We start from the raw sequence: 15128 nt of genomic DNA on the forward strand, positions 1-15128 counted from the left end.
CACTGTAAGGGATTTAAGCAAGGGAATTAATCGTACCTTTCATGGTACAACACTCGAGAACGTTCAGCCTCTTCGACGTGTCGACCATGACCTTTCTAAACGACTTGTCGATTTCGTCGAACTTCTTTGCCTCGTCTGGCAATTGCAACCGTATGTCACCGCCCACGAAAATGCCCTCGAGGTACAGCCACTTCTTTTGGAGCGCCGTCCATAATTCCAGAACCTCTGAGATCGTGTGCATGATGTCCTCCCATTTCTGCACAGTCTTCAGAAAGGGGCCGATAAATTGGGAGGCCGCCATGCCGTTCACGTTCATCATATTGTCCTCGAGAACTTGATTCAATTCGTCGATTGGTCCGAGGATAAATCCACGGTCCTCCGTGCCTGGGGAAAAATATTTAAAGGTGTAATAATCGTCGAATAATCGGAGATATTTTATAATATTTTACCTTTGAAATGCTTCACAACGGTGAACTCCATTTGATTCCACACCTCTGTCAATTCTTTCAAGCCTCTTTCTATGGAGAGCTCCTTCACGGCATTCATCACAATTTCTTTGGCGATGTCTTGGTACTTGCCGAGCTCCATCGCGAACATATTCTCTAGGGTGAACCTTTAGGATACAAATTTTAGTTACTTTGCACTTTATCGAATCACTACAAAATTATGTATCTATGAACTATCCGTTACTGATCTTCATGATCAACTCACCCCTTCAATATATTTATCTCGTTCCGTTCCATTATCTAAAATGTTCTTATCATCCTTAAATATACAGTAGACTATGCAATTTTATGAAAATGTTAAATTCGATACTCATTTTTTATATTTATAAGTGGCAGTGGGGGGACGACGTCTATCCTAGATCAGTTTTGCAAACACTGCTATTGTATTCGTGTAATTATAGATTCGAATCACTCCTCTATTTTTAAACGAATATAACATTAATACAAATTTCGGAGGTATTCTCAAACAAGCTGTTACTTATTTTACTGTTTGTTTTAGGTGTACCTTCAGAAACTTTTACTTATTAATCAAATATATCCTTAAAAAACATTTCAAGTTTCTGAAAATGACTCCAAAACAAAGAATCAAAAAGTGAAACAAATAATAGCTTGTCAAAGCCTGGAAAATTGTCATCCTCTATACACGTACAAGCTAGCCCATAAACATTAAAAAAAAAAAAAAAAAAAAAAAACAGCCTGAAAAAGCACGACGTACACTGATTACTGTTTAAAAGTCACACGTTTCACATAATCCGATCGTCAATCGTTATTAATCGTCCTCACACCTGTCTGGGTCCATGTCGAAGTACTGCCCAGTCTTTTTCATCAATTCTTTCCAGTGTCTTTCGCGCATAGCCTCGTTCTTCAGCTCGATAAACAGTGGCACCGAGTTCTTGAAGCTCTTCATGTTCGCGTCCAGTACGTGCCCGATGTCAAAGTCCCTGACGAACTTTGGAAACTTCCGAAACTCCCTGATAAAGTGGTCCATGCCGTCGATCAGCTGCTGAGGATTCAGGTTCACCCAAAGCGTTTGCGCCCACTCATTTCTGGCGCGCTTTTGTTGTTTGTACAGCGCGAACAGCGTCTCCATGCCTTCGTAGTCTTTCTTGACGTTCAAGAAAACTGAATAATCAGTCGCTGGAAGGTCGAACAACAGCTCCGAGTTGATCATGTTCAGGCGTTTCTCTTCGTGCTTGGCGATCAGCTTTCCGTATTCCTGGAGAAATCAAAATTCGGAATGCGTCGCGCTTTCGAAGTCGTGCTTTTGTTGCGAAATTCAATTTATCTTTAATTTCATAGCAGTCAAAAATCCTGTATTTAATAATTCAATCAAAGAGGCTACTTAGAGCAAGCAAAATACGGATGTTTCTTAGTTGGTTCAATTTCGAACGTACCTCCATCTTCTTCAGTCCAAGCTCCAGGTCCTCCCCAACGCTTCCAGGACCATTCTCGCGAAAGTCTTCAGCGAATGCTGTGAGTTCCGCCAGGAAGTCGTATATCTGCTCCTGGGTCATTTCAGAGAACCTGTCGCAGGTGCTTTCGAGGGTGGAGGCTCTGTAAAGGGCGCCCAGGTAAAGCGATTCCCAGTCGCGTTGCAAATTCAACGCCATTTGTTCGTCCTCCTCGGGAAACGTAATTCCGTGGCCTCGAAAAGTTCGAAATGTTTCCTGCGATAGACTCGAAATCAAGATACTTGGTTCTTCTTGGTTGATATCGAGGTTTCAAGATTTAAATCGTATAATTGACCTGATACGTGTTGAATCGAACTTCCGCTTGATTAGCAGTCTTCCTTATGTCAGAAATTGCCTGCATGACCGACGTGAAACGATCCAAACCAGTTATCACGAGTTCGACTTCGTCGCGGAAATTGTCGATGATCGTTTTCAAGTCGTTCATTCCGTGGACGGTTTCGACCAGCAACAAATTGCCCAGGACTTGCTTCCATTCGTTGGCGTGTTGCTCGACGCCGGACAACAAAGGATGAAGATTAATCCTAATTAAAAAACGTGCATCACGTTCTTTGCTCTGATTTGATATCGTTCAAGGGATACCAAGTGGTTTTGTAAATATAATTCTTAAATTGCTTAGGTTACCGTATGCAGTATAAGTCAAAGTGCGAGTCGATGTCCACCAGTTCCTCGAGAATGTTCCCGTAGAAAGTGAACTTCTGGTCGTACTCGTAAAGAGTAGGCGACGTGGCAGCGAATTTTTCTGCGGCCAAATTCTTGTCGAACGACCAAAGATTGCTGTACTTCTTCCATCTGTGCAGATAGTGCCAACATTCCAGCGCTATCCTGTGCGCTGACCCTTGAACTGCCAGGACGCTGTCGTTCACTGCCTATGCAAAGATATAATAAATAAATAAATCCTAGAGAGATCCATGCGGTAAAAGTAAGAAACCAGTGTAATAAGTATGAAACCACTCGAATTAACCCTGCAGTGAGCACTGATTCATAAATGTATCACGTAGTTACATTTAGTATTATTTCTTATTAACAATTTTAAAATACAAAAATGGGCAGTAGTATATGCATTAAGGATTCATAAGGTTTGTTAAATGTGAAAGGGTCTAGCCAATACAAAATCATTTAAGATTTCAGTATTATGCTTTGCGTTTGTTTCCATAATGTAACACATATCGCGCGTTATAGGGTTAAATAGGAATTTTTAATAATAACTCAGTTCTATTCTAATGCTGCAAAATGGCTCACTTGAATACTAATAACATCTTCAAAGAAAGTTATAGTAACGAGGTCTTCCGAATCGTTTCTTTTCTGAGGCTTGCACTCTACGCAGGTCCCATTCATCCACCTAGGGAAGTACTTCAACCCTTCCAAGAGATTCTTCATGTTTTGAAGGATGATGTTATAAATTTCCGCAGGGGATGGCCTCAGAACCGCCTCGGACGCAATTAACACTGCGTCTATTTGGAACATCGGCTTGAAACTCATCAGCGATTTGTTGAAGATCTCCAAATTCTTTATTATACACCTAGGAAGTAAAGAAACTTGTTATACAACAGGGTGTTGATGTACAGGGTGTCTCAAAACTCCTGTAAGAGCCGGAAATGAAGGGTAGCTGAGACGATTCTGAACAACAATTTCCTTTGCAAAAACGAAACCTCATCCGACATTTGTATTGTTTAGAATCGTGTCTCGGAATAGAGTCTCTCGGATCGAAGAACAATTTACGTTACGAGCGCGGTGAACAACTTCTTCTCGCATTTCTCGTAGAATAGTTGCATAGATGGACTTTTCCCAGTAGACGTTCCCAGCACTAAGCTCTCGAGCTTGTTCAGTATAGGTCCTGTCGACTCGTGGATCTTCTTCATGGCGGTTAACAGCTCTGTTCTTCTGTTCTGAATCTCTTGGAAGTAAGTCTAAACGATAATCGATAGTCTGTTAAAGATATTAAGCTTCTACGTGTCTAGAAGATTGATGATACCTTGCAGGGCAACAGCTCTTTGTGTTCGTACAACTCGAGGGGCAGAGAGAAGAGGTTGTAGTTCTGTAGATCGATATCTATCCTATGATTGAGATCGTTTTTCATGTGGTTAATTTGGTCCATGATCGAGCTCAAATTCTTCAGCAGCTTCACACAGTGGTGCGCGTAATCCGCTATGTTCAGGGAATCCCAGTTCAAACGCATTACACCGGGTTGAATATGCTTCTCTACATCCAGAAGCGTGGTGGTTAGTAATTGTATCTGTGTGGAAGTCAAACACAATTTATCTCTCGATGAAAGGAAAGATAGTTTTTTTTGTCATAGTTACGATCAAACGCAATTTGGACGGAATATCAGACGTACCTCTGCCTTGTCTATTTTGTCTATCATCTCGTTGTACTGTTTGATCATCCTCTGCGTCAGGTCGATGTCTCTTTTCAATCGATCTCTTTGGATGCCAACTTCTCTTATTATGGGCGACAACTCGAATCCCAGCTGCTCCATCAGTTCAGCCTGTGTTAAACACACGTAGATAGGTAGACAGTAAAAAATCTTCAGGAATTATTGAGCTGCTCAAGGTTCTCGAACAGATAAGTAAGTTGATAAAATGTATAAAAGTAAACTCGTTTCCACTTTAAAAACTACTATGTTTGACCAACCACTGATCACCTCATGAATAATCTCGAACAGATTCCAGTCGAAGTTCACTTGAAAACGACGACGACACTCCACCGAGATCGTGCCACTCATAAACTCAGCTCTGGTGACCTTCGTGGCATGACCTTGTCGATCCCCAATCGAAGACATGGTAGACGCCTTTTGACCCTTCTGAATCGGAGGCATTCCCTTGGCCTCGCTCTTAACGTTTCCTCTCGGCTGTTTCTTCCAACTGGCAGCTCCCGAGCTACCTGTTTCTGTGTTAGAAATCGACTAGTCGTAAAATATTCAAGACGAGCAGCATCGCGTCCAGAGGATCGAGTCACCTATGCTTGGTTTCGAAATCACAGCCTCGCCCCTTTGAACCGATCCCTGAGGCGTCGAGCCAGGCGATCCGAAATCTTTGTTCCTCGCCTTCTTCGACACGTGGATGGTCTGAACGTTCTTCGCTGCTTTCTCCGTGTCTGGGAACGTCAACACACCTGCGAAGAACCCTCATTTTGACCTAGTAGTACTGCGATGATATTACAACAACTGATTAATTCTAAAACGCCATATATTAACCTTTATCTGGATCTGACTCTACCATCTTCAGAACGCTCTTCTTCATGGTGTTCTGCACAACGAACTGGGCCTTGTCAGCCCACGAATGGAACTTCGTTTCCTCGAACGCCTTCATCTGCTTGGCGACTTCGAGGTATTGACTGAAGGCAAGGAGCTTCAACTCGCTATGCTTCAACTCTGGAATGTTTTGCAGGGTCAGGACTGGCCTCCTCAGGCGATGGAACAGCTGCCTCACCCAGAATATGGCACCGGCCATAGGAGGATGATACGTCAGCAAGGGTGGCTTCCGTTTGCCTGAAAATCACGAAGAATCAAGCGACCAGCCTGCGATCGAAGCTTCGTTTCGGTAAGTGAATACAAGTATTAGGTCGTCCTAAAAATTCATGCCACTTCTCTGCTACTCAAATTAATATGTGAAACATACTCTTGAGTGTTATACGAAAAAGGTAATCTCTCTCATTTTGCAATATTTTCTCGCCTTTATTGACGTAGTCATTATGCCGTCACTGTAATATTTCTGTAGGTTTTTTTATTAAATATTGACACAGTCTTCAACTTATGAGATGATTCGTAACCTTTGTAAAATCGGACTTTAATAATTATATTTAAGTTTCTAAAATCTCATGGCTTATCATCGTAAATCATATATCGTTTCTAGTATACTACCATGTATACTGTACTTATATATGTAATAATTGTATCTAAGTTTAAGTTTGTTTAATTCTGCAATGTGTCTGATTTAATTACAATGTAATTGTTAATATGCTCTGGAATGAGCACATTGCTAATAACCCCATAGGGGGTTCAATAGCGTAATAAATAAAATAAAAAAATACTTGTGAGATGACCTAATAAATATCTCACCTCTGTTGTAAATGCCCTCGACCACGCTGATTTCCTTGCTGAACTGCTGCATGATGACGTCAAATTTCCTCAATAGTTGCTGATGAATGGTGTCCCTGGTCTTTATGTTTTTAAACTTGAGCAGCACCTCCAGAGCGTCCTCCGCGCTTATGAGAACCATGAAGCACTCGTCGATGAAGAACCTCGCCTCGTTCTCGAGGAAACGCACCTCCTCGTAGAACCAGGTCATAGTTGCCTCCCAGTTCTCTCTGTTAAATTCATCGTAGATGTTGAAGTCCGCGTCCTGGATTGGCAGGACCAGCCTGCCCACCCTCTTTATTATAGTGTCGATCTGCGCTGGATCGCTGATGATGGACTTCAGGTGGGGCCCGAAGATGTTGTAGAAGTCTTGAAGAACGTTCGCAATTTGATTGAGCCCGTTGCAAACGGATGCTATGTACTCTGTTCCTTGGAACAGGCGCTTCTGGTCGAACTCCCAACGCATTCCTTTCCCTGAGATCTCGATGTCCTCTCTGTTCTTCAGGTACGATTTCTTCCAACTCTTCAGCATCGTGTGAGCTTCGTCTGTCTTGCTCAGAATCTCCTCCAACGGTTTCCTGAGCAATCGATTAAGATCCTTGTAGATATTATTATAAATGTAGAATATTTTTATTTAACATGAAACATACAGTCAGTCTCGTAAGTATTCGTACCCTCTATGTCTATTAAAGAAGTTTATCTAAATTAAATAATATATGTTCATGGATAAACTTTACATATTTCTTCAATAAACATAGGGGATGCGAATATTTATGGGGCTCACCGTATATGTTCAGAGAATGTTGAAGAGACTCACGAAAAGAGGTGTTTGATGGACAGGTTACCTATCACGTTCTGACAAAGCTGCCAGGACACCCTCTCCAGCAAACCCATCATATTCTCTTCGACAGAATAATACCCTGAAAGGACCCAGATCATTCTCAATCCTTCTGTCAGGGGTGGAATGGTCTGCGTGATGGATTTAAAAGAGTCTGATTCTGTTATCAACTGTGGGCACACAATGGAGTAATATTAACAAAGTAGTATCAAATTAAGATAGTTACGCGTATTATCTTTAAGGCTAATAGTTTTTACTTTGAAGTGTCTTATCACAGTATGAAGAAACCTATTGTTATCCCTGGCTTCGGCGTAAAATTTCCAGAGATCCGCATAAAAATATTCAAAGTTCGAAGCAATAGGGGAAAGCACTTTGTTCAACAATCCCAAAATCCTTTTAGCCATGGGAGTCTTCAACTGTTCGACCAACATCAATAATCCTGTCTCTCGATCTTCCCAATAACTACACTCAGCTATGGGACCTCTACCCTGAGGTACTTTCGTTTGAAACGTTTCCAGGACCTGAAACGGTCGTATTTCTTCCATTAAACGTTCGCACGTATTCTTCTTTCTTTTCAGCAAACTTGTAGGTCATCCTCGCAATAACCTTCTGTATGTGCACTCCCCAGGACATCGTTACATCTTCTAGTTGCGCGATAACTTCTTTATCCTTCTCCAGCATCTCGTCGGTGACATCTGGGTCCTCCAGTTTCGAGATGTTTGGCATCGTCAGCAGGATGTCGCCTTCTATGTGCTCCAGAGTCCTGGAGGATTTTAATTAAAGTAAACGAATCACTGTTTCCACCATTTCTAGGATTTTTAGGATCGATAACTTGAGTTTTATTTAGCTTCTAAAAAAAGTATACAAAATGAATACTGCGAGGCAAATTTTAACATGCATATTGGTACAATCAACCTTTCATTTCGTTGAGGAAATTGGGTACTTTTTATTATCATTTGTAGGATTTATAGTATTGATAACTTGAGTTTTATTTGGCTTCTAAAGAAATTATACAAAAAGAAAACTGTGAGACAAATCTTGATATACATATTGGTAATATCAAACTTTCGCTTCGTTAAGGGAACTTGGTATTTTTTGTTACCAACCATTCAACGCTGCCTATCAGTTTATCCAAGTAAAGGAAGATGTCCTTCTTGCTCTGGTCGTACGACTGATACGGGATTGTCCTCTTCGAGCTGGTCTCTTGCTTATCTGCTCCATCATCGAAATGCACCCCAGAAATCTTGGCGCCTCGTGTCGAATGCACTTTGCTATCCTTTCCTTCATCCTTCGGCTGCACCTTGGAGTAACTCACGGGAGGAATCGGGGATCTCTCCTCCATTTCCCCCTCGAACTTCAAAGCCTGTTTTCTTTGGAGCACCATGGATACTCTACGAAATTCTGACGGTCTTCTGAAGATGGAACTCTGTTCGTTGACGATTGGAAAAAGCGTTCAGCGATAAACGCTAGTTTAATCTTTGACAAACCCGGTAAGCCGACGAGTGGTAAATTAATAATTATTAGGTTGTCCCAAAAATTTCTTCCATTTCCTTAAGTAGTAATACATACACAACCTTTTATGTATAATGTTACATTATTGAATTGCGTACAATTCATTTTGTTCTGTTACAGTTATGACATTAACATCTAAGAAATTAGATTGTCTAATTGTATAAACACTGCCACACAAAATAACTGAATGCAAGTCACGGAAGACACTTTTGGGACAACCTAATATATTAAAAATTCCAAAATTCTTGGAGACTCGATTAACCCTTTGCACTCATGACTCTCAGTCAACACTAGGTTTTCTTTAGGTTTAATTTCTTTGAAACTCAAAGTGTCAATAAAATGATTGTCGTTGAGGCAAAGGTGACCTGATTCTCAAATCTCAAATTAAGGATCTCATTTTCGAAGTTAATCCAAGCTTAGCACTCGTGACAATAGAATGCTAAGAAAGCATTTCGAGTTGCTGATACCAGAAAAAAGGCCTCGAGTTTATAGGGTTAATAACGTACTCGAGACTCCATGAGTTGCGTCAGACTAGGTAGCTCGTCATCGTCGTCAGACCCTTCCTCTTTGTAGATTTCTGAGAACTGCGGTCCTCGGAATTGACTTTCCACCAGTGGCCTGAATACCTAGATTGCGTTATAATCTCTACCTATTAGTTGTAATTAATAAACAAGGTATTTATTCTTTAAATGGGATTATTCTAACAACTGCTCTCTGGTACCTGGACGAGCATTCTATTTAACGAGACTAGAAATTTTCCATGCAGAGAACCAACGGCCAGATAACTCGTGATTTCTTCGAGACACTCCTGGTAGGTGTCGAAGGACGGTGTACCCTCATCTGTTGTCCTCAGAAAGTAAAACAGTGTAACGTCCTGCAAGTCTGACCTGCCACCATCCAGGTCGCCGCATATCATGTGAAGCATTGGAACCTTTCGTACTTTCTCCACCATTTTCTACAGTCATTGTTTCTCACTCTTAGCGTGTTCATGGAGACGCTAAGTTTGCTTGAAAATTAGAAACTACCGAGTACACATACTTTCCTCAGAATATATTTGTCCTCCTCCCCCGGCACTGGCACGAAGCTCGTACTGTCTACTTCTTTGTATAAAATTGTTACAATTTATTGATACGTATCCACGAAGAAACCATCTTTATAGAAATGGTATACCCAGGTGATTTTACCGCTGCTAACGCTATCCGTTTGTTCTTTTCTCTGCGAGGTACTCGAAACATCGCCACTCCCCATTTCCTGCGATTCTTCTTCTGCTTCCTCTTCTTCCTCTTCTCCTTCAGCCTCTTCTTCGTCTACGTCCGCGGTTTCATCCTCGCTGATACTACTCATCGTCGAGTCTTGTTGCGATCGCAGAGTCATGGTGGACTGCTCGAGAAGGGCGAGTATCGCGGTGCTATCCAATCTCGGACCTTTCGCTCGACTTTTCTTACCCTTTTTCCTGCCTCTCGTTTTACTAATTTTCTTGTCGACCTTCATGATTTTTCCTGTCGCGATTAAACTCGAATTTTAGTAAAAAGTTACGGGCAAATATTCGGTCAACAGTTCCTTTTTTATTTTAAAGAAAGGAAGGTGTTAAGAAATGCTCTTTTAGAGTGTCTCCTAAGGAACAAAAAATGTTCTTATTACTTTCCCGAGAAACGATGGGAAAGTTGTCAAAACTACGTTCAAAGTATGAATGTGATGATAACGGAACTTAACGTATATTTACTTACGTACGCGGAAAATATGAATATAAAGCGAGCACAATTCCAACGTATGGAAGTTACAAAATTAGAGTTTTTTCCCAGATTAACTTACAACGATCTATGCTTATACGCATGTGGAACATACCAAATGAAGCAAACATCTTTGTATACGTACTAATTGATAAAAGTAAAACCGCACTGGAAGCCATACTTGTACACTCATGTGGATGCAAAGTCGGAGTACGCGTTATTGGTTGCTGTTCCCATGTAGCCATGATTATACGATACTTTCGATTTGCTCGATTTCAAGCTTCAATTCATCTCCTTGCTGAGTTCCTTAATACTTATTTCGAAGACAGTTCGATATCCGAAGAAGAAGACGACGAAATGTAAAATATATGTACAGTGAGTGTAGAATGTATTCGTACACCGATCAATTTACCAATATATTTTTACGTGAAATTGTAGTTTCTTAACTTCTTTTTTTATAATCAATGATATTTTACATATTGTCGGAAGTCTCTAAGATAGATATAGTCCAAACAACATTTACTAGTTACTATAATTTGTGAAATTAACAAAAAATGCGAAAAGTGGATAAAAGTATAGAAGCAATAAATATTTGTACGATTCTTATGACGAACCATTTACAGTAGAGTTTGTAACGTAAACACATTAGTTTATTGCTCCGTGCGAATTAGAAAACATCAAATTTCCAGAAAAGTACTTTTAAACAATTGTGCGAATACTTATTGCTTCAACATTTCTATCGATTAATTGTTTTTTTTCTTATTAATTTCGCAACTTACATAAATAGCTATTTTTTTTTTGTAATCTATCTATTCTAGAGATTTCCGAGAATATGTAGAATGTCATTGTTTATAAAAGATAAGTTAACAAATTGCAATTTTACATAGTTTTTTTGGAAATTGATCGGTGTACGAATACTTTCTACACCCACTGTAAGTTCCGTTATCATCACATTCATATTTTGAACGTATTTTTGATAACTTTACCATCGTTTCTCGGGAAAGTGATGAGGACATTTTTTGTTCCTTGGGGGACACTCTAAAAGATCCTGCATGAATTTTTCATTTTCAGGCGATGCCAAAAATGGGCATTTCTTAACATCCTCCTTTAAGAAACGTTAATTCGATGGGAAATGTACGGTTACTTAATTTTCACTTACTTTCCCATACTGGAATTTCCTCTTGAACGATCTCAGTGTAGTAAGTCGCATAAAAGAATACTACTTTTCGTTCGAGGTCTGTCACTCCGTAAAGGTCCAGTATCAAAAAGTTCATGAGTTTATCTTCGTAGTAACGATTGTTCGCCTATCGATTTCAGGATTTATGTAATCGTCATTTAAACGTAGAGAATTGTGTAAAAGTTGCGAGTGAAAGTATTGTCATGCACGAAGACTTTCCAAACTAATCGATGGAAATTAGATTAATCTAAGATACATTCGTAGTAGGGAAATGCAATTTACGTTTAGAAGTTTGTAGAAGAGGAGCTCGTGACCGGTTATTCCTAAAAACTTCATCACTCTGTCCCGTATCCAGACGAGCCTGTGAAAATCCAATCGAAAATTCATGGAAAATTTCTATTCTGTTAAATCTATTCTCTTTTAATAAAATTCTATTCTATAATATTAAAGTGAACAGACAATGGCACCCAAGCATACGGTATAAAACAATAAACAAACTTACATTTAATCTGCATAAATATTATTTAAAGTGAGAACGAATAATATAGTTTGATACAATTAATTTTGTTCGATATAAATCTTATTTATACCGATAATCCATGTGTATAACGGAATGTCTGGTGGTGATATCGATGTCGCTATCAACGTCTTCGTCTTCCTCCCTTTCGACGTCTTCGCCTTGCCCAATTTCAGCCTCAGATTCAGTCATGCTTCACTGAATTTTTATTCTACTCTTCCCAAAAAAATAATCTACAATTAACCATGCAAAAATCTCAGTTTTCACATAAAATAGTCACTCGACATTTTGCAATGTAAATCCCTCTTCCCTCTTAATCCAAATGTCACTGTTCGTTTACTTAAAAGCTACGATTACTTAGACGTATATTTATTTGATACTAATAGACTTTAGAGATTCATTAACTCTTCTCAAGGAGTTTTAGATACGTTAACCTCGCACTTTACACTTTGAATCGATTAAACGTGCCTGCGAATTGCGGGTACCAGTGTGTCGATGTTGTCATGGCAAATAAACAGGATTCCATGAATGGGATAGGAACGGTGAATTTTATTTGATTGTAATAAAGACGATGAAATAAAATAGAATATTAAAGAATTCTCGATCAATGGGATGGTCTTTAATTCGTCGAAATTTTCCAACCAGGAATAAGTATATTTAAAAAATAGTAATGTATTGGATTACATAAGGTACATTTTCGTAATTACATAATTGACATTCCCTCTTGCACACGCGTACATACATTTAAGTACACAAACACATATCTACGAATCCATTGCTTTCAATCCTTACGCCGAGACCCTGTTCCATGTCATTGGTAGGAATATAATTAGCGAAACACTAATGATACCTGATTAAGTAATAACGAGAGAAAACTTTGTATAGACCTGCCTTTAAACATCAATTACCCGTTCTATCAACACTATCCGTTTAATTATTATTCTACATATGTATATATGTTACATAAAGTGCAACTGTGTATTTAATGAACTCTATCACAAATTTATAAAAATATTATTATTATTATATATATATTCTACATACTATACGTTAATGATCTCAATTACAATTGGAAGTCTCCTGCTGGTTTTCCAAGTGCATAACACGATGATTACTTTCTGGTAACAGTTTATTAGTAAATTGTTAACGGAGGACGGAAAGTAAGTTCGTCATTTTCGTGGACGTTTAGACAGAGCTATCTCGTCGGTACGCACAAATTCTTCATTCTACAAATAAATTGTATTCAAATCGAAATGTACATTACAAACATATATTCAAATATGACAAACAAATATATATTCTCCAGGTAATCAGCAACAATTTTAATTTTAAATGCTCCGCGTTCCAAGAATCTCCCTAAACGTGCACATGCATGAAACTGAATAAACTACGCAGTTAACACAAAAGGAAAGAATGGACGCAGTAGTCTAAAGCATAAAACAGCACGACATCACAGATTTCATTCTAAAACTACGTGTAAACCATCTTCGTGTAAACCATCGGCGCCCTAAACCGTCACCGAGGTTTCGTTCTTCACTGGTTCCTCGAGCTTCTCCGAGACAGTCGTCTCCTTCTTCTCGCTCTCAGCAGGTTGCGGCTCGATCAGACCACCTAGAACAGCTTCGACGTACTCCTCTCGTCCTTCGTCCGTGTCCAACGAGAAACCAATCGACGGCACGAGCTCGGTTTTCACGATAGTCTTCGTAGGCTCCGTCGTGAGAGTAGTTTTTGGCGTAGTCGTCGTTGTCGTGGTACTGGCTTCCTTAGAAAATGCTTTAGCAGTGGTGGAAGAAGTCCCGACTCTGCTCGATTCGTTTCTCTTATTGGAGCTGGTGAAAGGAAGACCTGTTTGGAAGTCTAGAAGCCTTTCCTCTTTAGGAAGTTCGAAGATGGGCTGTCGATTGGCCCTGTAGATAGGCTCTCCGAAGTTCTCCATCAACTGACCTAGAATCCTTTCTTTTAACAGAGGCAAAGGGGTCTTGGCTACAGACTCCGTCGAACTGTCTGGAAATTTGGCTGATTCATCCAGCTGCATGCTAAAGTTCACGTCTTTGGCGATGGTTTTGGCCTGTAGGGTTGCTCGAGTCTGAGTTCTCTCTGGTTTCTGAGCACTTAGAGAGAAGGGACGAGGAGCACGATCCAGTTTCAGCAATTCGGACATCAGCTGGAGGAGACTTACCGTGCCGAAACTCCGCTTCGTCGACTCAGACTCGATCGTGGTGAAAGTATTTTCAGTGGTTGGTTGCTCGTTCACCTCTAAAGTATTCACAGTGGTAGTTTGCAGATCGGCGGTGCTCCGAGTCTCTGGATCAACAGATTTAACTATCTCCAGCTCGTGGACATTGTCGCTAAGGATCGAACTGCCTTTTCCTTGATGGGAGATCAGCTTGCTGATCAAGTCGCCTCCTGTGGAAACCAATTCCTCGTCCTTGTTTACTGTTAATGTTACCTGATAGGGAGAACTGTTTTTATCAATGCTCTCTTCGATTTGCTTAAGAGTGTCTGGCTTGATCGACCCGAGCAAAGCGTTCACTGTGGATGACTCGATGGTTTCTCCTTTAAGAGTGGACGTCTCTAGCTTCTCGTTCGATTTTCCCACGCTCCTATGCGCGACGGGCTTCGAGATCGACTCCAGGAATTCTAGGTTCCCTGTTTTCGTGACTAACGATATGGGAGTGGACTTGCTTGGCTGTGTCGAAATTTCCACGAGAGCGGGTCCGATAGTGCTTCCCGTGGAAGTAGGAGAACCTGAAGAGACAGTTGGTATCTTTGTTAACCTGGACTGAATCAAAGTAGCCAACGTGGGAACCGAATTTCCTCTTATGGAGGTTGAGTTGCAAGGTCTGTCACTTTGAGTTGAGCAAGGACCTTGAGAGGAGTCTCTAATGGTGAACTGGGGGTTGTAATCGTCGACAATCTTTTCTTCGGTTTCATTTTTGGTGACGAGGGCAAGTCCTGATTTGGAAGCACTGGAATCATCTCGTTTATAGTTCACTGGTAAAGAAACATCGCTTGGAATCCCGGGGTTCAAATTATCCAAAGAAGAAGGAAGATGAGTAGAAGAAATCAGGGATTTAACCTGCGTCGTAGGGTTAAATTGAGAACTGGAGACTCTAACAGTGAACTGGGGTCTCGTATAATCATCGACAATCTTTTCTTCTTCATTCTTCTTCTTCTCTCCTTTAGTGTTCAAGGGTTCTGATTTGTTTAGGTCGTGACTGTGGTTCGCAATTGACGAGGACACATCTCTTGGTATCTCAGGTTCCAAATTACCCGAAGAAGAGGAAGAAAGTCGCGAATG

General features: G+C 40.3%; 2 protein-coding genes across 2 annotated transcripts in view; both read right to left on the reverse strand.

Annotated features, from left to right (window-relative positions):
• LOC128873547 (dynein axonemal heavy chain 10-like) overlaps positions 1-6585 on the reverse strand; it is a 27389-nt gene extending 20804 nt beyond the window's left edge. Inside the window, 15 exon segments of the mRNA XM_054117173.1 lie at positions 37-384; positions 450-613; positions 1292-1722; positions 1901-2227; positions 2274-2499; positions 2600-2844; positions 3218-3497; positions 3698-3885; positions 3951-4211; positions 4314-4463; positions 4620-4864; positions 4934-5089; positions 5172-5465; positions 5838-5845; positions 5957-6585. Coding sequence (XP_053973148.1) covers positions 37-384; positions 450-613; positions 1292-1722; positions 1901-2227; positions 2274-2499; positions 2600-2844; positions 3218-3497; positions 3698-3885; positions 3951-4211; positions 4314-4463; positions 4620-4864; positions 4934-5089; positions 5172-5465; positions 5838-5845; positions 5957-6585 — 3952 coding nt within the window.
• A 5894-nt stretch (positions 6586-12479) lies between these two features.
• LOC128873262 (mucin-2-like) overlaps positions 12480-15128 on the reverse strand; it is an 18103-nt gene continuing 15454 nt past the window's right edge. Inside the window, exon 5 of the mRNA XM_054116708.1 lies at positions 12480-15128. This exon is cut by the window's right edge and continues 1895 nt beyond it. Coding sequence (XP_053972683.1) covers positions 13335-15128 — 1794 coding nt within the window. The 3' untranslated portion in view covers positions 12480-13334.

The sequence above is a fragment of the Hylaeus volcanicus genome, chromosome 3, assembly GCF_026283585.1.
Source record: "Hylaeus volcanicus isolate JK05 chromosome 3, UHH_iyHylVolc1.0_haploid, whole genome shotgun sequence".
NCBI lineage: Eukaryota > Metazoa > Arthropoda > Insecta > Hymenoptera > Colletidae > Hylaeus > Hylaeus volcanicus.